General features: G+C 37.7%; 1 protein-coding gene across 1 annotated transcript in view; it reads left to right on the forward strand.

Annotated features, from left to right (window-relative positions):
• The window catches only part of FAM184A (family with sequence similarity 184 member A), a 108,135-nt gene that overhangs the window by 43,701 nt on the left and 39,490 nt on the right, over positions 1-24,944 (forward strand). The window contains exons 4-9 of the mRNA XM_047759581.1: positions 1,315-1,496; positions 5,501-5,698; positions 11,340-11,462; positions 19,357-19,518; positions 21,828-21,949; positions 22,416-22,566. Coding sequence (XP_047615537.1) covers positions 1,315-1,496; positions 5,501-5,698; positions 11,340-11,462; positions 19,357-19,518; positions 21,828-21,949; positions 22,416-22,566 — 938 coding nt within the window. The remainder of the gene's footprint in view (positions 1-1,314; positions 1,497-5,500; positions 5,699-11,339; positions 11,463-19,356; positions 19,519-21,827; positions 21,950-22,415; positions 22,567-24,944) is intronic.

The following is a 24,944-nucleotide window of genomic DNA, read 5'->3' on the forward strand; positions in this document are numbered from 1 at the left end:
ATTTAGACTCTAAGTATATTTAAGGATTCTATTATGGTATTAATTAATCATAAAATAAACAAATGATAACTTATTTTTAGGAATACATTTCTATAGGAAAAATTAAGTTATAGGTTTTAGAGAACCAATAAAGTCAGTCATTAAAAGAAAAACACTGAGGCTTTTTCCTTTTGAAACATTTAAAATACTTTAAATATTCAAAAATACTTTAAAATATTTAAAAATACTTAAATTAGTGGAAATATTTAAATTAGCAGCAGCCTCATTTCATTTTAAGCTAAAGCTGGGTTGCCCATCCTGCCATGGCTGATGTACTCACTTGATAGCCCTTACTAGTGTGTGTGTTGGGGGTATCCATGCCAATCTGAAGTGATATTTTTGCCCGGGTGTTTGGTGAGCCAAGGGGAAGCCATTTGAACAGGTTCTATGAGGATGTCATCTGATTGGTTGGCTCATGGGTGAATCCCAGATACCCCTTCCCTGAAAGGAGTAGCTTTGCAACTTTAACCTGTGTGAGAACCACCTGGAGGGCTTGTGCAACCACAGTTGCTGGGCCTCAACCCCAGGTCTCTGGTTCCATAGGTCTGGGGTGAGCTTCACTGCTGACTGGTGGCCCAGGTGCTGCTGGTGCTGCTGGTCCAGGGCACTTGGAGGACCACTATCCTAACGCATGCCTCCTGAGGCTTTTTTCTCACACTCACTTTTCATCTCTCTGGCTCTGTTCATACAGCCCCTCCCTTTTTTTCTTTTTTTTTCTTTTTTGCTGTTGTCATTTATTTTAGTTTTTCATAACCTTGCTGTCCTTATCTGTCTCTTATTACTCTGCCTTGGTTCTTTATGAACTCTGTTGTCTACAACAAATTTAGTTTCAACCAAACTGCTGCCTGTCCTCTTTACTTCCTGAATACATTTTCTCCCTTTTTATCTTAGAATTTGGGGGGAGAAAGAGATTAGAAAAGAATAAATTACTCATTTTAATGCCATAGTGCCAGTCAGTGCATCTTTCCTTACTTTGTTTTAAGGAACTGCTTCTCCAACTTATATAACTTGAAATCTTCAAAAAGGATTGGAGTGGTCCTCCAACATCAGTGATGTGAGAAGGGACTTCTTTCTAATTTAAGTTATTCTTCTTAGATAGTTAAGTATTCTTGTGGTAAATATCTCTATTTTATACAGTGAAGAAACCAAAGAACTGTTTGTACATATAGACCATTGCTTTTACTTAGGTATTAAGTACATTGTATCATTAACTAGAATCTGTTTTATACCACAATGTAACAGATTTTAAACTGGGGTTTTATTTTGGGGGAGTAGGTCATATTGGAATGCTTCAAGCAACTCAAATGACCCAGGAGGTTACAATTAAAGATCTAGAATCAGAAAAATCGAAGGCCAATGAGAGATTATCTCAGCTTGAAGAAGAAAGAGCTTTTTTGCAAAGCAAAACCCAGAGTCTGGATGAAGAGCAGAAGCAGCAGATTTTGGAACTGGAGAAGGTAAGGAGCAGTGGAGGACGCCACAGCCTCCACCAAAGAAAGGAAGAAAAGTTCAGTTTTACTCTTTTTCAGATATGATTTATTTAGAATGTTTACTTCTATTCCACAATAACAGTCTAGTGATTTTTTGGTTTTCTTTTAAAGGGAAAAGGTACAAAGCTGGACTACTTCATATTGTGTATATGTTCAAAATATTGTCAATAACAATTTATAATATAAAAAGTTAGAACATTTCAACTTATTTCATGCCAAAAACTGAAGAAACCTTTATTTCAATGAAATGTCTGTTATGGTTAAGCATATTTGTTTTTCTTTTTTTCTTTTTTTTTATTAAGCAAAATGAAATATGCAGAGTTTCTTTGATGCTGTCAAACTAACTGATAAAATCAAGCTTTCTTTTTTATGTATTTTTTTTATTAAAGTATAATTGGTGTACAGTGTTGTGCCAATATGTTTGTTTTTCTAGTGATGGAACATTCACCTAGGAAATGTTCTTGTACATTCACCTAGGAAATGTCTCTAAAACCAAAAAAGATGACAAGAATCAACCTCTGAAAATTCATATGCCAGTGTACTGAATTTCTGAATTAAAAAAATAAGACATGTCACGTGTAGAGTAATTACTGAATATTTATTCCAATTTTCCCATATCTACAATACAGTGTAGATCTACAATCTACAATACCAGCTGGGAATTTGGGACACTCTTCCTCCTTCTCTTGAAGCTGAGTGTATTGAATATGTCTGGTCTCCCTGCCATTACTCACCTTCCATTCATCCCACTACCCCAGTGTGAGCTGGTTTCCCTTGTCACCACTCCATAGACTCAGCATCGGGCTCAGCCTCTGGTAACATCTGGGTTGCTGGACTTGGTGGCCCTGGTCTTACTGTGGTACTGACTCTTCTCTGGCTTTCAGCATCTCTCTTTGGTTCTCGCACACTTTCCTCCTGTCTCCTGACCCTGCAGTCTTGTTTGGGAGCTTTCTTTCTCTGCCCTGCATCCTTACCTTGGATGCTCCTCTCGAATTCTCATCTCAGTCCACAAGTGCCTCCATTGCAGTAACATCAGCTGTCGCTTGTTCAAGGAGAGCTCCTCAAGCTGTCCCTCTAGGCCAGGTCCTTCCCTGAACTTGAGTCCTGTGTATCTCACTCCCACTAGATATCTTTGTTTCTCATAAACGTGTCAAATCAACATGCCTGAAATTTTCTCCCCACAAAATAGCATATTTCCTTTAGTCCTTTTTTCAACCAATAGCCCTATAGTCTATCTAGTTTGGTAAATCAGAAACCTAGGAGACATTCGCTATTACCCTTTTCTTAACCCCCTTATCTTTTCCCAAGTTCTCTTAAGTTCTGCTCCCTTAATGTATTTTTATTCTATCCTCTCCTCTTCCTATCCATTTTCATATCCCAGATTTAGACACCTCCACTCTCCCTGCCTTCAGTCAGCTCACTAGCCTACTGCCAAGATAATTACTTTTTAAACTGAAGAAATTCTGACTGTGGGCAGCAGTTTCAGCCATGCCCAGGAATTCCCGCCCACCCTGCCCGATGGCCTCTCTGTTCCTCATCATCACTTCCTTCTTTCTTTCCTTGCTTTTCTGATTGAACCCTAACCCGTACAGTGTTATAGATGGAAGCTGTGATCTACAAGAAGAGGGACGTCATGTCTGAGCTGTGAAATGAAAAGACCTGGAGGTGATGGTCTTTTTAAAAGACCCTTAAAAATGTTTCTTTCAAGTATTCAAGTAGGGGCTCTGGATTCTGGGGCCCCCAAGTCAGAGAGAGCTAGAAGAAGGGTTGGGATCCAGCCCTAGAACACTGCTCTGAGCTCTGAACCCCAGCACCCCTGAAACCTGTAGGGGAGGCTGGAAAGGAAGAGCTGAGACCCAGGCTCTCCCAGGGAAGAAGGGACAAGGCTAGGGGTTTGTTTTCTCTATCTACACCTCTGCCTTTGAAAGGAAAGAAAGTCCAGTACCTTATATTCAAGAATCTTCCTTAGGGCTTTTCTTCCCTCATTGGGCCTTGGGAATAATTATAATCTCTTATGTAAAATAATTGCTAACAACTGTAAAATATTTACTGTGGGCCAGATATGTTGCTAAATATTTTGGGGCAGCTTATCTCATCTTCAGCAACTCTGTAAAATGGATTCTGCCTTATCATTCCCATTTCACATAGAGAAACTGAGGCTTGTGGATGTCCCATGGCTAATAAATGTCACAGTCACATGGCTAATGAATGTCACAGTCACATGGCTAATAAATGGCAGAACTGGAACTTAAACCCAGGTTTGTGAGACTCCAAAACCCGTGTCCTCCACCTCCACCCTGTGCTGCTTCCTACGTCATGAGGACCTTTCATCTCCACCTGGGTAGTTCTTGGAACCTGCAGGCAGAGCCGGGGAGGCAGACAGCAGCTGTTGTAGAGGCTAGACAGCAGGATGGCCCTGCCCACCTGGGAGGCATCAGTGACCCAGAGGAGGTGTGTTGACCTCTGAGAGTCTTCTAGAGCTTTCCTCCTTTCAGTCCGGCTTCCCCTCTCCTGCTCTGTTGAACTGGATTCGATGGCACCCATGACAACACAACCACCACACCCAAAAGCTGTGCCCATTTTCTCAGCAGCACTCACACCAGTTGCCCTCCCTCCTTGTAACACTTCTCCCCACAGGCCTCCGTGGTGCTCCTGGCCCTCCTCCTCCCCTAATCCCTCAGTCCCTCACCGGCCTCTCTCCTTCTCCTCCTCCTCCCTACATTCAGGTGCTTCCCAAAGTTCTTCCTTTCTTTGTTTCTTTTCTACATCTTCCCCATGACAAGTTGACTAGTTTGCTGGGGCAGCTGTAATAAAACCACATAGCCTGAATGGCTTAAACAGCAAGCATGTTTTAGACAGATATCAGTTACTTAAATTTCAGTGATTTCTCATTCTCATCAGAATAAAATCCAGCATCCTTAGTATGAAAGAGCCCTTGTCATCATCTGACCCCTGCCTGCCTTTGAGCCCCATCCCTCACCACTCCCAGCCTTGCATCCCTATGTTCCAGCCACACTGCTCAGCCCCCTGAGCTTCCCGCCTCCCTAACTTCACTGCCGGGTCAACTGCTTCTCAGCTTTCAAAATGCTGGAAGTGTTTATCCAGGCGGGCTTTTGACATCAAATCTAGGTTTGAAATTTTCTCCTCTCTGGTTTCCTGATGGACTTGTGAGAATTAAATGAGAATGTGTCACTATCATCAGCTCAGACATTTTCTCTTCTGGAAAGCCTTATTTTATCTCCCTCCCCCTCTCTTGCTCTCTCTCTCACTCTCTCTTGTTCTCTCTCATACACAAACATTCCACATCTCCTTTCCTGTACACTCTCACAACATGCAATGTATACTACCTTCATAGAACTTAAAACATAGAACTTAGAACATTATATTGCCACTGTCTTTTGACTTTTTCATCTTTAGACTGTGAATGCATAAAAGGTGTATAATCTTGGGATAGACCATGATGGAAGATAATATAAGAAAGGGAATGTATGTATATATATATGTGTGTGTGTGTGTAACTGGATCACTTTGCTATACCACAGAAATTGGCACAACATTGTAAATCAACTATACTTTAATAAAAATAAATTTAAATGAAAGGCATATAAGATGTTCAGTAAAATTGTGACTAATAAGATCATTTGAGTGGGTAAGTTGGTAAGCTGTTTTGTGTGCAACTTTAAAAACATGGGAGGCCTTTTTCTCTAAAGCTTGCAGATGTGCTTGCTCACACTTGGTTCAAACCTAATAATAGTGTATTTTATCATTTGTCTTAAAATTTCTCACTTTGCCTGTGCTACCGTGTGATTTTCTGAGAACACCAATGATGAATTCTTATGTACCATAGTCTAAATCCTGTAGCACTCGGGTCATGCAAGTTTACCTTTTTACTGAGTGTTCAAAATACTAATAGCAGTAATGGAAAAAAAGCAGATGCCAATTATTGATCTTTATTTTTTTTTCAATTTTAGAAAGTAAATGAGGCAAAGAAAACCCAGCAAGAATATTATGAGATGGAGCTAAAAAACCTGCAAAATAGACTGGAAGGGGAGATGGCTCAATTAAATGAGGCCCATTCTAAGACTTTGGAAGAATTAGCTTGGAAGCACCATATGGCAATTGAGGCTGTCCACAGTAATGTAATTCGGGATAAGAAAAAGCTGCAAATGGTGAGTAAAAATTCAACTTAACATTGCATTCTAAATTGGTGGGGTTTCTACAGCGATCCAGCTACTGTCCTGTGATCACTCTGTAAATCTAGGTTCAAAGAGTAACATACATAAAAGTAGTTATATGCAATGTAGTTTGTTAAATTAATATGAGCCCTTTCTACTTTGTGTAAGGTGTAACAGAAACACTCCCATGATCCTGAGCTGCCTTTTCGTGAGGCAGCAACATAGGTGTGCTCCTCAGGAAGCCTCACTAGCCAAAGCACTTATCCTCCTGTAGACAGTTTTCTTTCTGGGAAGATGATTTGTTTTGTTTTGTTTTGTTTTACCATCAATCATCAAGTAATCAGCTTGCTAATAGTAATGCATAACAGACAGTAATTATATAGGAGAAAAAGCAAGGTGTCTGACAGATTGGGGCTTTACACTGAGCTCTTAGCTTATTAGCTGCTTAATCTGGGGCCAGCAATGCTATGCCTCAGGCTCCTTATTTGAGAGATGAAGAGAAGATCCATGTTATAATATCCTTGTGAGTGTTAAGTGAGATAAAGTGTTAGGAGCCCAGACATGTCTGAGCATATAGTGATAAATAAATATTAGTTATCAGTATTTTTTCTTTGGTCTTTTTAGGGCTGCACCCGAGGTATATGGAGGTTCCCAGGCTAGGGGTCCAATCAGAGCTGTATCTGCCAGCCTATGCCACAGCCACAGCAATGCCAGATCCGAGCCACCTTTGCAACCTACACTATAGTTCACAGCAATGCTGGATCCTTAACCCACTGAGTGAGGCCAGGGATCAAACCTGCGTACTCATGGATGCTAGTCAGATTCATTTTCACTGCACCATGATTGGAACTCCTAGTATTTTCTTACTAGTATTTCTTACTCCTAGTATTTCCACTGCGGTGATTTTGTACATTTATTTCTTTATTTAATTCTTGTAGCATTGCTATTGGTTTGACTGTTAACTCATTTTACAAAAAGGAGGGAGGTTAAACATTTGCTCAAACACATGCAATAAGTAAAAATCTGTCAGGCCTTGAATTCAGGTCTTGAATATCAAACCTGAAGGCATTTTTAACCACCACATCATGTAGGCATGTATTAATTATGGTTGTTATACAAATAGCACTTTATAGTTTACTAAAAGCTTTCCTACGTATTCCTTATTATTTATGTCTCGGAGATTGTCATTTTTATTACAGAGATTGTGAAACAGACTTAGTAAACCTAGATGATTTACTCAGAACCACAAACCTAATAAATAGAAGAGGTGAGATGTGAATTGAGATCTTCTGCCTCTTTGTTGTCACTTCCTTTTCTGAGAACTAGTTGAGAAAATATTCAACACCCAAACTTAATTAAAAATTCAAATGAGGAGTTCTTATCGTGGCACAGTGGAAACAAATCCATCTAGGAACCATGAGGTTGCAGATTTGATCCCGGGCCTCGCTCATTGGGTTAAGGATCCAGCATTGCTGTGAGTTGTGGTGTAGGTCGCAGACGTGACTCGGATCTGACGTGGCTGTGGCTGTGGCTTAGGCCAGAGGCTACAGCTCGGATTGGACCCCTAGCCTGGGAACCTCCATGTTGCTGCAGGGGCGGCCCCCTCCAAAAAAAAATTAAAATGAAAATTCCTTTTAGAATGATATTTCTATTTAAACGTACTGTTATATGTTTATATAGCTAAAGACAAAACCTTTTTTAAGTGGACCTGCACAATTTTATTTTTTTATAATGATTTTTATTTTTTCCATTATAGCTGATTTACAGTGTTCTGTCAATTTTCTACTGTACAGCAAGGTGACCCAGTCACACATACGTGTATACATTCTATTTTCTCACATTATCATGCTCCATCACAAGTGACCATAGTTCCCAGCCTTATCCATTCCAAAGGCAATAGTTTGCATCTATTAACCCCAAATTCCCAGTCCCTCTCACTCCTTCCCCCTCCCTCTTGACAACCACAAGTCTGTTCTCTAAGTCCATGAGTTTCTTTTCTGTGGAAAGGTTCATTTGTGCTGGATATTAGATGCCAGATATAAGTGATATCATATGGTATTTGTCTTTCTCTTTCTGATGTACTGTAATTAGCATGAGAGTCTCTAGTTCCATCCATGTTGCTGCAAATGGCATTATTTTGTTCTTTTTGATGGCTGAGTAGTATTCCTTTGTGTGTATGTACCACATCTTCCTAATCCAATCATCTGTCAATGGACGTTTAAGTTGTTTCTATATCTTGGCTATTGTGAATGGTGCTGCAATGAACATACGGGTGCATGTGTCTTTTTCAAAGAAAGTTTTGTCCGGATGTATGCCCAAGAGTGGGATTGCTGGGTCATGTGGTAGTTGTATGTCTAGTTTTCTGAGGTACCTCCTACTGTTTTCCATAGTGGTTGTACCAATTTACATTCCCATCAACAGTACTGGAGGGTTACCTTTTCTCCACACTCTCTCCACCATTTGTTATTTGCGGACTTATTAATGATGGCCATCCTGACTGGTGTGAGGTGGTACCTCATGGTAGTTTTGATTTGCGTAATAATCAGTGATGTTGAGCATTTTTTCATGTACTTGTTGCCATCTGTATATCTTCTTTGGAGAAATGTCTGTTTAGGTCTTTTGCCCTTTTTTTCAATTGGGTTGTTGGCCTTTTTTTGCTGTTGAGGTTGTATAAGTTGTTTGTATGTTTTAGAGATTAAGCCCTTGTCAGTTTCATCATTTGAAACTATTTTCCCCCATTCTATAAGTTGTCTTTTTGGTTTTTTTGATGGTTTCTTTTGCTGTGCAAAAGTTTATCAGTTCAATTAGGTCCCATTTGTTTATTTTTGTTTTTATTTCTGTTACTTTGGGAGACTGACCTGATAAACATTTGGAAGGTTGATATCAGAGAATGTTTTGCCTATGTTCTCTTCCAGGAGTTTGATGGTATCTTGTCTTTATGTTTAAGTCTTTAAGCCATTTTGAGTTTATATTTGTGCATGGTGTGAGAATGTGTTCCAGGTTCATTGATTTACATGCGGATGTCTGGTTTTCCCAGCACCATTTGCTGAAAAGACTGTCTTTTTCCTATTTTATAGTCTTACCTCCTTTGTTGAAGATTAATTGACCATAGGTGTCTGGGTTTATTTCTAGGTTCTCTATTCTGTTCCATTGGTCTGTATGTCTGCTTTGATACCAGTCCCACACTATCTTGATTATTATAGCTTCATAATATTGCCTGAAGTCTGGGAGAGTTATGCCTTCTGCTTGGTTTTTGTTCTTCAGGATTGTTTTGGCGATTCTAGGTCTTTTGTGGTTCCATATAAATTTTTGGATTGTTTGTTCTAGTTCTGTGAAAAATGTCATAAGTAATTTGATAGGGATTGCATTGAAACTGTAGATTACTTGGGTAGTATGACCATTTTCACAATATTAATTTTTCCTACCCAGGAACATGGAATATCTTTCCATTTCTTTGAATCCTCTTGAACTTCCTTGATGAATGTTTTATAGTTCTCAGCATATAAGCTTTCATCTTCTTGGTCAGGTTTATTCCCAGGTATTTGATTTTTTGGGGGTGCAATTTTAAAAGGTATTGTATTTTTGTATTCCTTTTCTAATATCTCATTGTTAGTATACAGAAATGTGACTGATTTCTGAATGTTAATCTTATATCCTGATACTTTGCTGAATTTGTTGATCAGTTCAAGTAGTTTTTTAGTTGAGTCCTTGGGGTTTTCTATATATAGTATCATGTTATTTGCCTACTGTGATAGTTTACCTCTTCTCTTCCAGTTTGGATACCTTTAATTTCTTTTGTTTGTCTGATTGTTGTGGCTAGGACTTCCAATACTATGTTGAATAAAAGTAGTGAGAGTGTGCATCCTTGCCTTGTTCCAGATTTTAGTGGGAAGGCTTTCGGCTTTTCACCATTGAGCGTTATATTTGCTGTGGGTTTAAAGACAAAACTTAATGATGTTATTTCTCAAAGTTGTGGTTGTTTTCTCCATGCCAGCTCACTATTCCAGGACCAGTCCCTCCAGCTTTGATTTCATGTGCGTGTGCATGCTTACCGACTCAGTTCCAGGCTTTTGTTTTTGTTTTGCTTTTTAGGGCTGAATGGGCATATGGAAGTTCCTAGGCTTGGAGCTATAGCTGCTGGCCTACACCACAGCTCACAGCAATGCCAGATCCTTAACCCACTGAGCGAGGCCAGAGATCAAACCCCCAGCCTCATGGTTACTAGTCAGATTCCTTTCCACCACACCACAATGGGAACTCCTGTTCCAAGTTTTATAGTAAAGTGTTTAGTGGTAACTGTAGCTTCAGTAATCTCCCCTATAGCTATTCTTCCTTATTCTTTTTTATATCTACATTCCATTTTCACCTTAGGCTCCTCTTTTCTTATTAGAATATTTAAGTTGCAGGTGCCTTTTGCCTCTCTTTATCCCTTTATACTAAGCTCTAAGTGCTAGAATCAAGGCATCTTTCATCAATATAATTTTTGCCTCATTACTACACTCCTAATCATCCCCTGACCCATTAAATTTCAGTTGCTGAGTTCCTTGAAAATCTACTTTCACTGTTTACATTTCTTACAAGCTCTTGTTGGTTGCCGTGAGATAGATGACTTGAATTTGCATTATGTGAACATAGACAAAACCTCTTGTGATAGCCTCATCTCTACACTTGTCTTTTCTCAAAATCACTTATCACTTGCTCCTTCATGCCTTTCTTGCCCAGATAGCTCATGTCTGAGCCTAAGCTAAAACTAGCCTCCTTCCAAATAGTCTTTCTCCACTGTCAATTATCTTTTAAAGAACATTTAGCTAAAGATAACTTCACCATTCCTTGTTACTTAGTTACCAAAAAGGATGTGAATATACAGAGCCCATGCAGAAAAGAGATAACACATCAGACCTGAAACTGCCATCCTTAGAAAACATTGTGCAAGGCTGGCCCTTGGCTGGTATCTGGAACTTGAATTTTAGGAGTGTTCCCACCACTCCCTGGTAAGAGTGGCTCACTGGGCCTAAATTATGTAGGCAAACAATATGGTTTATGCTGAACCTATACTTTCCTTATTGATCTTTGGAATTTTTGTGCATGCTAGTCAGGGGTATCTATGTGGCCAGTGCCCAGTAAGAAACCTGGCGCTAAGTCCTTCATGAGCTTTCCTAGATGACAACATTTTTATACACATTGTCCCAACTTGCTGGAGAGTTCTGTGTGAGAGGACTCTTAGAAGCTTGAGCTGGGTTTCTTGCAGACTATAATTAAGGGTAAGGCTAATTTGAAAAGCAAAGCATGAAATATGAAACAGAATAGTCTTTTTCTTGGAGTCTTTGAACTACACAATATTTGCAGTTTTGTTAATTTTTTTCTTTCCTCTTTATGGCCACACCCTTGGCATATGGAAGTTCCCAGGCAGGAGTCAAATTGGATCTGCAGCTGCAGGCCTATGCCACAGCCATGGCAACACCAGATCCAAGCTGCCCTGTGACCTACACTGCCACTTGCAGCAACACCAGACCCTTAACCCACTGAGCAAGGCCACGGATGGAATCTGCATCCTCATGGAGATTATGTCAGGTTCTTAACCCACTGAGCCACAATGGGAACTCCTGTTAATTCTTAAAAATTTCTTTTTCTTAAGGAATTGGAGGAACAATATAAAAAGGAGAAACTAAACCTGGAAGAGGATAAAAATCAGCTTCAACAAGAGCTAGAAAACCTGAAGGAAGAAATGAAAGACAAGCTGAATTCAGCCAATCAAGAGGTAAGAGTTCTTTAGGCCAATCAATCCCCTATGTTATGTCTTACTGATAGTATCTTATTTGATGACATAGTATAAGTAGGTGAGCCTCAGTGAAAGTAACATATCTAGAGTAAAAAATAATTTTAAAAAAACCTTTCTTTAATGTGCATTGATTATATCTCACCAGTTAAAATTTTACCACAAAAAATATTGGACCAAGGTGCTTTAATGGGGGAGGGCAAAACAAACAATAACATCCTCTATAGGAAAGAAAACAAAAGAGGTTTCTCTACCCTTTTGCAAAACATTGACTTTGTATTCTCTACACTCGATCTCCATTTTTATTTATTTATTTATTTTTATTTTTTTGAATCTCCATTTTTAAAAAGGGGACTTTACTGGAGTTTCCTAGTGGTCTCGTGACATTGTCAGTGCTGTGGCTCAGGTTCGATCCCTGGCCTGGGAACTTGTGCAAGCCAAGGGCAAGGCCAAAAAAAGGGGTTGGGGAGAGACTTTACAAGTTCTAGACAGTGACATTTAAAATAATTTTTAAATTCTATATGAAAATAGCATTATTTAGCTTGGAAAAGAAAAATCTAAGAATAGGATATAATAAAATATTATAAATCAAAAATGAAGAAATCAATGAATAAAATAAATGTAAAAACAGTTGAAAAGCCATAATATTTTGTCCCGTCCCTTTCCCTTTTGCCCTAGTTCTCCTGTGTCCTAGAACAATCCCTCTCTTGTCCTCTTTTCCTTCCATTCCAGTCCACCCATCGTGTGGCTTGTAGATCTAGTCTTCCTAAAACAAGTTCTCGTTTTGACCCATCTTCGTCTTCTCAGCTGTCCCTACCTCACTAGCCTTATCTTTCCCAGCAGTCTCTAAGTCCTGCTTTCTCATCACTCTGCTTCTGCTCACAGAAACCACACCAAAACACATGAGTGCCCCTGGGCAGGCTAATGATTTGAACTCAGTATTCTTTAGTTATCTTTAAACACTTATCCAGAGATGGTACCAAGCACAACATTTGGGTGTAATAGAAGATTAAGATTGTTATTAGTAGAAGCTCAGTCCCTCCTTGATTGTCCGAGATTGTCCACTGCACCCCACTCTCCATCTGTGTTCCTTGTAATTCTGGTGTCCCACTGTCACTAGAAGGTAGTTTCGTGACCATCTGAGTTTCTCAGGCAGGTCCCCTGGAGTTCTGCTGTCAATTGCAGGAGGGTTAAGTATTCCTTCAACCTACATATGTAATCTCACTGAGAAGAATTCTAATAAATATGTAATTGATTTTCCTTCTGGATGCATTTTCAATTATGTTTTAGCACCTCAGTAATATTATGGTGCTGCTTCAGAATGGCTCCCCAAGAATCTCTCTGACTCATCTGTCATGTGCACCTGCCTTTCCTGCAACCCAGGACATCTCCTAGCGTCTCCAAAGATAATAAGCATTCTGTTTTTTGTTTCCTGCTCTTAAAGTGAAGGATGTCAACATTTCACAGTTAATTGTGATGCTTCTCATGAGTTTTATTTTGTAAATGCTCTTTATCAGGTTTAGAAAATTCTCTTGTAATTCTAGTTCCCTTAATTCAAAATGAAGCCCCCACAAATTGATATTGATTTTTCTGCATCTACTGGAATCATACCCATTTTTCTTTAATTTATTAGTATGGTACTTATGTTAATCAATTTTATAATTTTAAGTCAACCTCGGAGTTCTAGAATAAGTCCTCATCAGTCATAACAGATTATATATATAATTTATATCTTTTTTTTTTCGTTTTTAGGGTTGCACCCATGGCATATGGAAATTTCGAGGCTAGGGGTCGAATTGCAGCTGAAGCTGCAGGCCTACACCACAGCCACAGCAACACCAGATTTGAGCTGCATCTGCAACCTACACTGCAGCTCAGATCCTCAACCTTAGCAATGTCAGATCCTTAACCCACTGAGCAGAATCAGGAATTGAACCCAAATCCTCATGGACACTAGTTGGGTTTGTTACCACTGAGCCACAATCTTTTATACTGAACTAGATTCAGTTTTTCTCATATACATTTTAGGATATTTGAGCCTAGGCTTGAATAAGATTGCTTTGTACTTTTCCTTTTTTATATCATCCTTTTCTGGTTTTGGAATCAAGGAATTCTCCTAACCTCATACAATGAAGTAGGACTTATGTCATTTTCTGTTTTCTTGAAGAGCTGTATGAGACTGACATGCTTTTTTAACCTTAATTGCATCATGGTATGTATGAAAACAATTTTGGAAACTTGTTAAGGCTAATAATGTATGAGAAAAACTTAATGTCCTGAGTGCATCCTCTTGTTTAATGCAGTGTAGTCTGTATTCTGTCCCATTAAATCAAGATTTTTAAGATATCTTCTTCAACTCTTCTATATTCCTTTTGACTTTTATCTTCTTAATTTATCAGTTCCTAAAAATTGATACTATGATAGTGGAATTGCTTGTTTCTCCTCACATTCTGTCAATTTTTGCTTTATATATTTAGAGACTTAGCTGTATGCATACAAATATAAAATTGTTTTAGCTACTTAATCATATTTTTTGGCTCAGCCTGTGTTATTTGATATTGTATAAGTACCTTTCTTCTAGTTTGGTGTGACTGGTACATCTTTCTTTCATTCAGTGACTTTCCATTTTTCTGCTTCCTTGTGTTTACATGTGCCTCTTGCCAACTACCTATAGTCGCATTTAAAAAAAAATCTAGTCAGAAGTTCTGCCTTTTAAATAAGGACTATTCTGCTTATATTTAATAGATGGAAAATAGATACATCTCTGGAAAGACAAGAGGAAAGAGGGCATAGTTCATAAAGACTGAAAGCAGTTGTTTTAGAAAAAATTAAAGAATGTACGATCTTCATAACTTGTTTGATTTCATACCCTTGTAAGTGAAATAGCCTAAAAATATAAATAGTTCAACTATGGATTTAGATGATAAATTTATGAATGCCAGAATCATAATAGGATGTTAAGGGAAGCTAATGAGTTTAAAATCCCAGGTGAAGGATAACCCTATTATCCTATTTATTTGGGATTACCTTTGAAGACAGAATACTAGCTGAATCATCAATAAATCCGGCCATTATGGCCTTTTTAATGTTCTTATAATATTTAAGTTGTAGATTTTCTTCTAGAAGTAGGCTTTTTAAATGTATATGTTTTTTCAATATTTTACTAAAGTGAAAATAATTTGGATTTATTATAAAGTGTTATTATGGTTGTTATGCTGCTTGACACATGGTGAGAGATCAGTAAATATTTGACATAAATCATGGCAATATTTTTTGGATCTGTGTCCTAAAGCAAAAGAAATAAAACAAAAATAAACAAGTGGGGAATTCCTGTTGTGACTGCAGAAACAAACCTGACTAGTATCCAGGAAGATGCAGGTTCAATCCCTGGCCTTGCACAGTGGGTTAAGGATCCGACATTGCCCCAAGCTGCGGTGTAGGTTGCAGATGCGGCTGGGATCAGCCATTGCTGTGGCTGTGGTGTAGGCCAGCAGCTGTAGCTCTGATTCATCCCCTCGCCTGGGAAATTCCATATGCTGCTAGTGTGGCCCAAAAAAGGGGGGGGCAAATAGAACCTGATTTAAATTAAAGGCTTTTGTACAGCAAAAGAAACCATCAACAAAAAAAAGAAAGCCTACTGAATGGGGGAAAATGTTTGCAAATGATATGACTGATAAGAAGCTAATATCCAAAATATATAAACAGCTCATATAACTTAATATTGAAAAAAATAGCCCAATCAAAAAATGAGAAGGCCTAAAAAGACATTTTTCCAAAGATGACATACAGATGGCTAACAGGTACATGAAAAGATGTTCAGAATTACCAATTATTAGAGAAATAAAAAATCTAAAACAAGATCTCATCTCTCATTTGTCAGAATGGCTATAGTCAAAAGATCTACATATAGGAGTTCCTGTCACAGCTCAGTGGTTAACGAACCCAACTGGTATCCATGAAGACATGGGTTCAATTCCAGGTGTTGCTAAGTGGGTTAAGGATCCTGCATTGCCGTGAGCTGTGGTGTAGGTCACAGACGCAGTCAGATCTGGGGTTGCCGTGGCTGTGGTATAGGCCAGCAGCTGCAGCTCTGCTAGACCCCTGGCCTGAGAACCTCTATGTGCTGCGGGTATCACCCTAAAAAGACAAAAGACAAAAAAAAAAAAAAGTCTGCAAATAACAAATGTTGGTCATGATGCAGATGTGGAGAAAAGGGAACCCCTTAACCCCTTTACAGTGTTGATGGGGAAATTCCCTGGAATTGGCAAGACATTGAACTGTTTGAATATGCTGACTTTGAGGTGGCTGTAAAGACATCTAGGCTGGAACCAAGGAGAGTGGACAGGCTTGGAGCTAATGATCAGGCCTTCTTGAAGCCACTGAAGTAGAAGAGCTTACCTAAGCGAAGCCGATGGGAAGATTGCTGGTAACAAGAGGAGCACCAGTGTTGAGTTGACAGAGCCAGGGAAAGAGACTGAACAGGGGAAATCAGAAGCCCCATCACCGGGTTTAATGGATATCAGAAAACCATAAAAGCAGATGCTCGCTCACTAGAGAATGGAAGTGCCTCACAGTGTCAACAGTGACTAGAGTGAGAGCATGAGGCCCCAAAAGGCTGTACCGTCAAGGGTTCTCTGAGGACCTGTCTGTAATTTCAGTAGAAAAGTAGGACAGAAGCTGGAGTTAATGGGTGTGATCTGAATCATAGTGGATGACAATACTTTTTAAAGACTGTGTAAATGGAAGAGAGGAGGAAAATGAAGTTAGATTTCTTCTTCAACTTTGTTCCAAAAAAGCTCCAGATGGGCCAAGCATGGAAACGTAATATCAAATCATGAATGTAAATAAAATAGGAAGATACAAATGACAAAATACAAGGACAAAGAAGCCTTTTGAAATATGATAGCAGTGTCATGAATTAAAAACAGAATATTTTTATGGCGAAAGCTAAATTATGAGAGAGGAAGAACTGGGGGGGGTGGAATAAGTGATCGACAAATTGTGTAAGTTAACAAAATTTATGTCTTTAACATTGTAAGAGTGTATACAAAAGAGTAAGGAAAATACAGGCACCCTAATTTTTTTAATGGACTAAAGAAAAAACATGAAAAACAATTTTATTATCACTGTAATTTAGAAACTGGAAATGAAATCTGTGCGATGCCATTTCATTACCATAAAATTAACAATGATAAAATATTGAGATCGTGTACTGATAAGGACAAAGAAATAAGCACTCAAAAGCTGCTGATGGGACTATAAAATCATACAATTTTACTGGAAAGGAACTTAGCTGCACATATAAAGGCCTTAAAGATGGGAATATACATTTAAATGTATTTAACCTAAGCAAGGACTTAAAGATTATTGATAAAATTTTAGCACTGTTTAGTACTGTTATAGTAGAGGATATTTGATAAAACTTACAAAATGGTGGTAAGTGATTAACAGGGGTTTGCCCCAAAAATAAACGAGGAAAGCTTATGCAAAGGCCCTGAGGCATGAGAAGATTCTCAGAACTGGAGAGATACCAGTATAGATGGAGTGCTTCCAATAATAATTAATATTTATTCGGTTCTTACTATGTCCTAGGATTGTTTTATATAGTCGCTCCTTTATACCGTTTGTTCCTTTAATTCTCACAGTAACCCTATGCAGTAGATATTAGTTACTAATCACAAAAAGTTATGTAACTGGCCCGTGTCACACAGTAATTGGGTAAAGCCAGAGTTCCAATCCTGGTGGTGAGATTTCAGAACTCAATTCTTCTTCTTTTTTTTTTTTTTTTTCCTTTTTCTTTGTATGGCCACACCTGTGGCATATGGAAATTCCCAGGCTAGGGGTTGAATCAGAGCTGCAGTTGCTGGCCTGTGCCACAGCCACAGCAATGTGGGATCCGAGTCACATCTGCAACCTACAGCACAGCTTTTGGCAATGCCAGATCCTTCACCCGCTGAGCAAGGCCGGGGATTGAACTTGCATCTTCATGGACCCTGTGTAAGGTTCTTAACCTGCTGAGCCACAACAGGAACTCCAGAACTCAGTTCTTAACCCAGTGCCTCTCTTCCTCCCAATGGGGATAAGACTAAAGAAGAGTGTTGCCAAGCCAAGGCTGCAGAGTTAGGCAGGAGCTATCCCAACAATCTTGTAAGCCCCTAGAAAGATTTTGGATATTATCCTAAAGGAAATGGAAGGGATTTGGAAGACACTAAGTATAAATGTGTGGATGCTGGTGTCAGGGTGGGGCTTACACTCATGTTCATGTTTTTAATTATAGCAAATTGACTTTGCTGTTTCAAGGAGAATGGGTTAGAGGAGAACAAATGTGGATAGATGCTCCAGGGGAGGTGGTTTCTACTTACTGTAATTTCCTCAGTGTGCACATTATCAAGAAGAATGTGATATTGATCTCTGTGACACATGACAGAAATCCCAGCACTTGAAACCAGATTTTCAGCTAAGTTTAGTACTCTTAACACTGTTACAGTTGTTTTTCTCTCATTTATTTATTCACTGCTGCAAAATACATTCGTGGCAAGCCAGATCAACTCAAAAAGTAGAGAAGATAAAAATAAGCTATATAGACCAGGGAAATGTGACATAAATACAGTGACAGAGAAAATTGTAAAACATTGTAAATGACTGTTATATACAAATATGCTAGAAAATTTTAAAACTTTGAGAAAACTGATGTCTTTGAATGAAACTTTAAATTTCTAAAAAGACTCAAAGTAGTTGAACAGCCTGACCAAACCAGTTATAGCCATTAAAGGAACCAAGTAGTCCAACATCTGGAGAGGCACTAGATCCAGAGGATTTTAACGAATGGATTTCACTAAAATTTCAAAATACAAGTGTTAGCTATGAAAACATTTCAGAGCCCAGAAAAAATGGAAGCTCCCAGCTCATTTTATGAGATTGGCACCACTTAAAGAATACTAAGATAAAATGCTGTCCTCACCAGAATTGTTTGGCATGTACACATATCTGCATGGAAAGGAGACAGGAAGTTGGGAGCAGGGGTTGCAGATCAGGGGGGTGGGGTGGACCGAAGAAGGAATTTCAGTTTTCTTTGTGATGTGTGTATTTACAGTGAGAAATATTCAGGTATTATTTTTTAATTACCAGTTGTCATTTCTGTAGAGTTTTGATTGGTTTGGCTGTTTTACAAAAATGAGAGGGTTTTTTTTGTTTGTTTTTTTGTTTTTTTACTTCATAGATTTTTCTAGATAATTTAAAGCATTTCATTATTGACTTTAGTTTTCACTACTTGAGGGTATGGATCTGCTTAATCAACAAGTTGTCTATTAGCTCCTAATTCCCAGAGTGAGTGTATAAATTCAACTCTTAAAAATTTTGTGACATCGATTTTGTACAGAAACACAGAAATCACAACTTATCCTAATTTAAGACACAGTTACCAGCTTATCAATATTAACTTAAATCTGTCACCTTTGTAAATAGATGGAGAACAGGGCACAAATGAAATAGAAGTGATTCAATTTTAAAGAGATGTATATAATATTTAGATAATATTTTTATCTAAAAAATACATTTTCCTCAGTCTTGGATATAATCTTTATCTTACATCAATTCCTTATTATAGGTGATTGATTATATAGAACTAGGAATTCACAGGAGCTTGAGGTATCAATTTATTCACAGGGTTGTCATGACAAAGGGAAATCATGAACATGGAGGTCTTTTGGAAAAAAAAAAAAAAGCAGATGGAGCCTATTATGATTGCGTGCTTCTTCCAGATTCATCAAGGAAGATCCATCAGTAAAATTATATCTAAAGTATATAAGAAAACAAACATGACTGTTTTGCTAGTCAATTACAGTAGGTGTACTAAAAATACTGTATTTACTTGCAGATTGGCCGCCTCCAAGATATAGTAAGCAAAAGTGAACAAGGTCTTGGTTCTGCAGAAGGACTCATTGCTAGTCTTCAGGACTCCCAAGACAGGCTTCAAAATGAGCTTGAGTTGACTAAAGGCAGGCTGAGGGAGACCAAGGATGCTCTGTTAAATGCTGAGGTAATGTCATTATTCTGCTCTAATCTAAATATCAGCAAGGTAAAAATATAATTGAGTTAATCTGCTTAAAGTTTATTATAAACATCACGTTATATATAATTAGTGTATTGTTTCCTAGGACTGCCGTAACAAAGTACTAAGGTGGCCTCAAACCAACAGGAATTATTCTTTCATCTCACCAGTCTGAAGATTAAAGTTCAAAATCGAAGTTTTATCAGGGCCATTCTCCCTTTTAAGCCTCTAAGGGAAGTCATTCCTTGCCTTTTCCAGCTCCCGGTAGCCCCAGACTTTCCTTGGCTTGTGGCAGCACAACTTCAATCTCTTCCTATATCCTCACATCTTATACAGATACCAGTCATATTGGATTAAGGGCTTACCCTACTCCAGCATAACCCCGTCTTAACTAATTACATCTGCCTCCCGACCCTATTGCCAAATAACATCATATTCTGAGGAACTGGGGTGTTAGAACTTCTATGTATCTCTTGAGAGACACAATTTAACCCATAACAATTAGTAGTATGGACAATTAATTTCCTAGTAAGAGTTCAAACTCTCATGTATAGCAACTGAGTGATTCTCTATGACCTATAGATTTCAGAAAGGATCTGTCTTTCCCCTTCCATTCTCATGAAGCAGAGCAAGTATTTAGACTGCCTTAGAAGATAGAGAAATGAATCCATACAACTAGGGGGATAGTAGCCAGAGATTTATTTTTTCTTTCAGAGAGATGATTTAGTGTGGGCTCTGAAGTAGGCTAGTTGGGTGTTAATTCTGGACCACCACTTAGGGTGTAACTTTGGTAAAGTTATTTATGCTAAGCCTTAATTCTCTCATCCATACAATGCTGTAGGGATGGGGGATAATAATACACTTTATGCTATTGTCATAATTGAATGAGGTAAACCATTACAGCACAGTGCTTAGCAGAATAGTAAGCACTCAGTAAATGTTGCCTTTTATTAGTATGATTGCAAATTTTTTACACTTAGAATTGGATTCAGCTTCATCTTTTAAGGTGTTTGCACATATTTACATTGTTCTTCTGTCAAATATTAGAACATTATAAAAATTGTAAGCAAAACCTTATCAACTGTTCATTTTCTGTTCTGCTGGACAACTTTAATTGAGAAAATACTGTATCCTGGTTTACCATAACTCGGGGAAGCTCCTTAAGAGCAAGCATTTTCTTACTTTAATTGAGAAAATACTGTATCCTGGTTTACCATAACTCGGGGAAGCTCCTTAAGAGCAAGCATTTTCTTACCTCTTTCCCCATCCCAAAAATGTCTAATGAAGTGCTTTGCATTCAGTAAAAGAAATACTTTAAAGTGATTCTGCTCCTTTTAATGTGCTGTCTTTGGTGGAAAAAAATAATTTCTAGAGGCAGAGTACTTAGTGAAAATGACAGTTGGCTAAGATTGCCAAATTCGAGTTTTAGTATTTTCTGCTTAATAGCCAGCTCAACAAGGTAGGGTGGCATTTCAGCACTGACTTGCTGCTTTCCCATTAACCTGGATACGCCTCTCAACAATGCTGCAACACAGGCTCTGAGAAAGTGGCTGATCCAGAAAGGGTCACTATGATAATAGAAGGATGGACCATCATCTGTTCCTTTTCTTTTGTACCCTAAGAGCAGCTGTGCTGATAGTAGGGATCAGTGATTGCCAGTGTTGTTCAAACAGGTCACGTCCAGCCCCAAGCTCTAGAAAACCTCTTGATTTATGCTACTTTACAGAGATTTCGTATGATATATGATATATGTGGAATATGTATGATACATTTGTCATACTGTAAGACTAAATCCATGGACCACTGGTTTGAAGTGACATAATAAAAATAATCAGAAGACTAAATTTCTCATGATTAGTTTAATCATGTCAGAGAGGTACAACTGTAATATTTAAGCTTTGAATATATAGCATACTTTTGATATGCATTATGAATACATTTAAATAACATCTGCTTATGTAATGTATATACATGTGAAGATAATTGAATTGTCACATACCCATGACAAGGAAAGTCTAGTTAAGATTATTAATTTAATGCTGACTTTAAACTATTTAAAATAATGTAAACTTATAAGCCTTAATAAAAAATAGTTTTCACAAGAACATTTAAAATATAAAATGGCATACCATAATTTTATTGTCAGAAAACCTCGAATAATTTTCATAAATGGCAGTATCAATTATTGTGCTGAGAGAATGTAAAAGTTTTAATCCAGACACTCTCCTTATTTGAAATAAGCAACAGTGAGTTTGCTTTTGAAGACCCGTCTTCATTGAAAAGTTTTTACTCTTCAGGGTGAGCTAGAACAAGAAAGGCAACAGCATGAAGAAATACTTGCTGCCATGAAAGAAGAAGAGAAGCTCAGAGTGGACAAAATGGCTCATGACTTAGAGATAAAATGGACTGAAAATCTTAGGTACATTCTTTACTCTGTAATGTAATCATATCTATAATAGTTGTGCAAAAAGTGATTTTCTGTTATATGGCTTATATTGTCTATTGTTGAAGATGTAGTTCCAGCAATTTTAATGTATTTTTGCCATGCTTAAATGCACAGAAATTGGAATTCTTTTTTTTCCTGCTTAAATACAGATTACTTTTGATGTCATGTCCTTGGCTATAACATAGGCAGAGTACTAACCTGAACTCAGAGGACTTACTGTTCTAGTACCTATTCTGCCATTGGTAAATTGATAAGGCAATGATTTTGGGTAAGTTACCAGTTTACCTTGTGGTCCTTACCTATGAAATAATCACCTCTTATTCCTAGTTGACTTTTGAGGAGGATTAATTAAATACTTAGAAAACCTGCAAACAACTATACTACCGTTATTAAGAGGAACAATTCTCTTTACAAATTAAATGCATTTGCTTTACTTTAGACAAGAGTGTTCTAAACTTCGTGAAGAGTTAAGGCTTCAACATGAAGAGGATAAAAAGTCAGCAATGTCTCAACTTTTGCAGTTAAAAGAGCGAGAGAAAAATGCAGCCAAGGATTCATGGCAGAAGAAAGTAGAAGATCTCTTAAACCAGGTATTTAATACCCTGTGTATTATGAAGTTTCTTTTTCCTTGACATTCTCTAGAGAAATATAAAATACTGTGTTAATTCACTGCATTTTGTTATTTTCATAGGGCATACTTAAAATTTTAGATGCATAAAATCAAGGAGACATATTCTTAAACTTATGAAACAGTATACTAAATAATTTTGTTACATCTGCTGTCCTAGATACTGAAAACACACGTTTTTTATTTAATATTTGAACAGAACATAGTAGAGATTTTTAAATGGAAAAGTTACTTATTTTTTGGAAGTATAACATCTTTTTTTCAAGCCTTTAAATACCATTTAGGCAATGGAAGGTAAAATGCATCAAATGTTATCCTGATTTCCTGAAACCACTTACCAGAAGTGAGCAATTTACTTCTTTCTCACCAACAGGATGTTGTTGCCTGTTGTGTTTGAAAATGACATAAATGGAAGGTAGTGGTACTTCTTCTGGATTATGTCAGCCTTATTTCCAGAGCATTTGTTAACTGTAATTAAAAGAATTTTCACATTTTCACTCACACAACTTCTCAGTTTCTGAATTCTTAATATTCTCCTGCAAAGCCAGTAATTAAGTAGGACTTAATGAGTCACCAGTTGATAAGCAAGTCCAGGACTTGGACAAGAAGCAGCTCAATAATTTAATGTCAGAAATCCTCTATTATCTTTATTTTGTGATCATGACGAATTTCAAAATAAACAGGATAAGCTTTCTGTAAGCTTATTTATTATACAGGAACATGCATGTAGTGTCTTTCAAGAGTGCTTTGAGCCTGCCAATTTGTGACTGGTATTTCATAATAACTTATCATGTTACTCTGAAAAGGGGCATGTATATACATGAATATTTATGAGCTTTTGCAAATAAATTTGAAAGCTTTGAAACTCAGACAAAAAATGAGAAAACACTAACTCTCACTAGAAAATAGTTACCTTGATAGCATTGTTTATTAGTTACCTTCTGTATACTTATTTTATATTCCTATTTAGGGATCTAGAAGTATCAATTTTACTAGATAGAGTGGTAGTACTTCTCTATGATGTTCTGTACTTAGGAAGATTTAATTAGTTAAATTGTCTCATAAAAATAAAAATCATCCTGAAAAGTCAGCCTTGTTTTTCAGTCATGAAGTATTATGGACATAGACATTTTCTGGCTGAATTTGGCACTGTAAAGAGGGCCCACCCCTTCTCCCACCTGTTTTCTATCACATTATTTTATTCATTATTCATTTTGATCATTATTCATCTCCCTTGTATTAAATTGTCCCATTTCATCCATGCTTCTCTGATTTCCTGGTATTCTTTTCTTTTTTGGATGTCTATTTGGATGTTCATTCCTGAAGGGACATAATGCTTTCCATCTTGTTCTAGTTCTGTGTATTATAAAGTAATTTATTACATGCGACTCCAGTTTATTCTAGCCTTACAGGAAGAATTTTACAATCAGTTTTCAAAGCAGATTAAACATAAAGATAACCAAAAGTTAATTCCCTCCAAAGAGTAAACTGTTCTGTGCTGCTTCAGGCCACCAGACCATTTCCCAAATTATAGTATCTTCCTTTCTCCCCACTCTAAAGTATGCAGGGCATACCCTCTACCATAGACTGGCACCTGGCTTTTGCCTTCCAAGATTGTCTGTACCTGAAGAAAGTTAAGAAAACAACCGAACAAAGGATTTCACATGAAAGTGAGAGTGGGTATTATATTAGAGGTTTTACTCTTGTAGACATACAAGATGAAAATTCTAGCAGGACCCGCAGAATCTTTAATGGACCTTGTTCTGGACAGAAAACTCATCTTGGCCCTCTGGCTCTTGTTCTCTTGATTCTTTCGGATGGTTTCCTAGAGCTCATGCTCTGACCTGCTCCATGCTTTCTACCTGACTCCTGCTCAGCTCTGCTACAGCCATTTCACTCTGCTCACCCCAGCCCTGCCCACACCCCTCCACACTTAGGGAAGGCAGACCTGGCTGGGGTTTGGACATTAAGGGACTGAGAGTGGGGAATAGAATTGGAACAGCTAGGGCTTAGGCAGAAGCATGTGCTTTGAAAGATTTCAAAGGATCTGTGTTTTCATGTGTTTTAACTATTTCTGAGTGAACTGAACCCAAGTCTGTTTTTGTGCCTTAGCTTATACATGTGTTTCATCTTACTTAGAGCAAAGAAGAAATAAAATAATTTGTCTTTCACATGAACTTAAACTCTCAAGGGTTAAATTTGATTTTAACTAATCTTTATGGCCTACATATCAGAAAACGGTCATGGAAAAGCTTAAGAATTTCACTTTTCTTTATCAGATGTTTCTTACTTTATGAAAACTTCAAAAGCTATTATTTTCATTGTGTGCTCCAATCAGAG

This window comes from Phacochoerus africanus, chromosome 2, assembly GCF_016906955.1.
Source record: "Phacochoerus africanus isolate WHEZ1 chromosome 2, ROS_Pafr_v1, whole genome shotgun sequence".
NCBI lineage: Eukaryota > Metazoa > Chordata > Mammalia > Artiodactyla > Suidae > Phacochoerus > Phacochoerus africanus.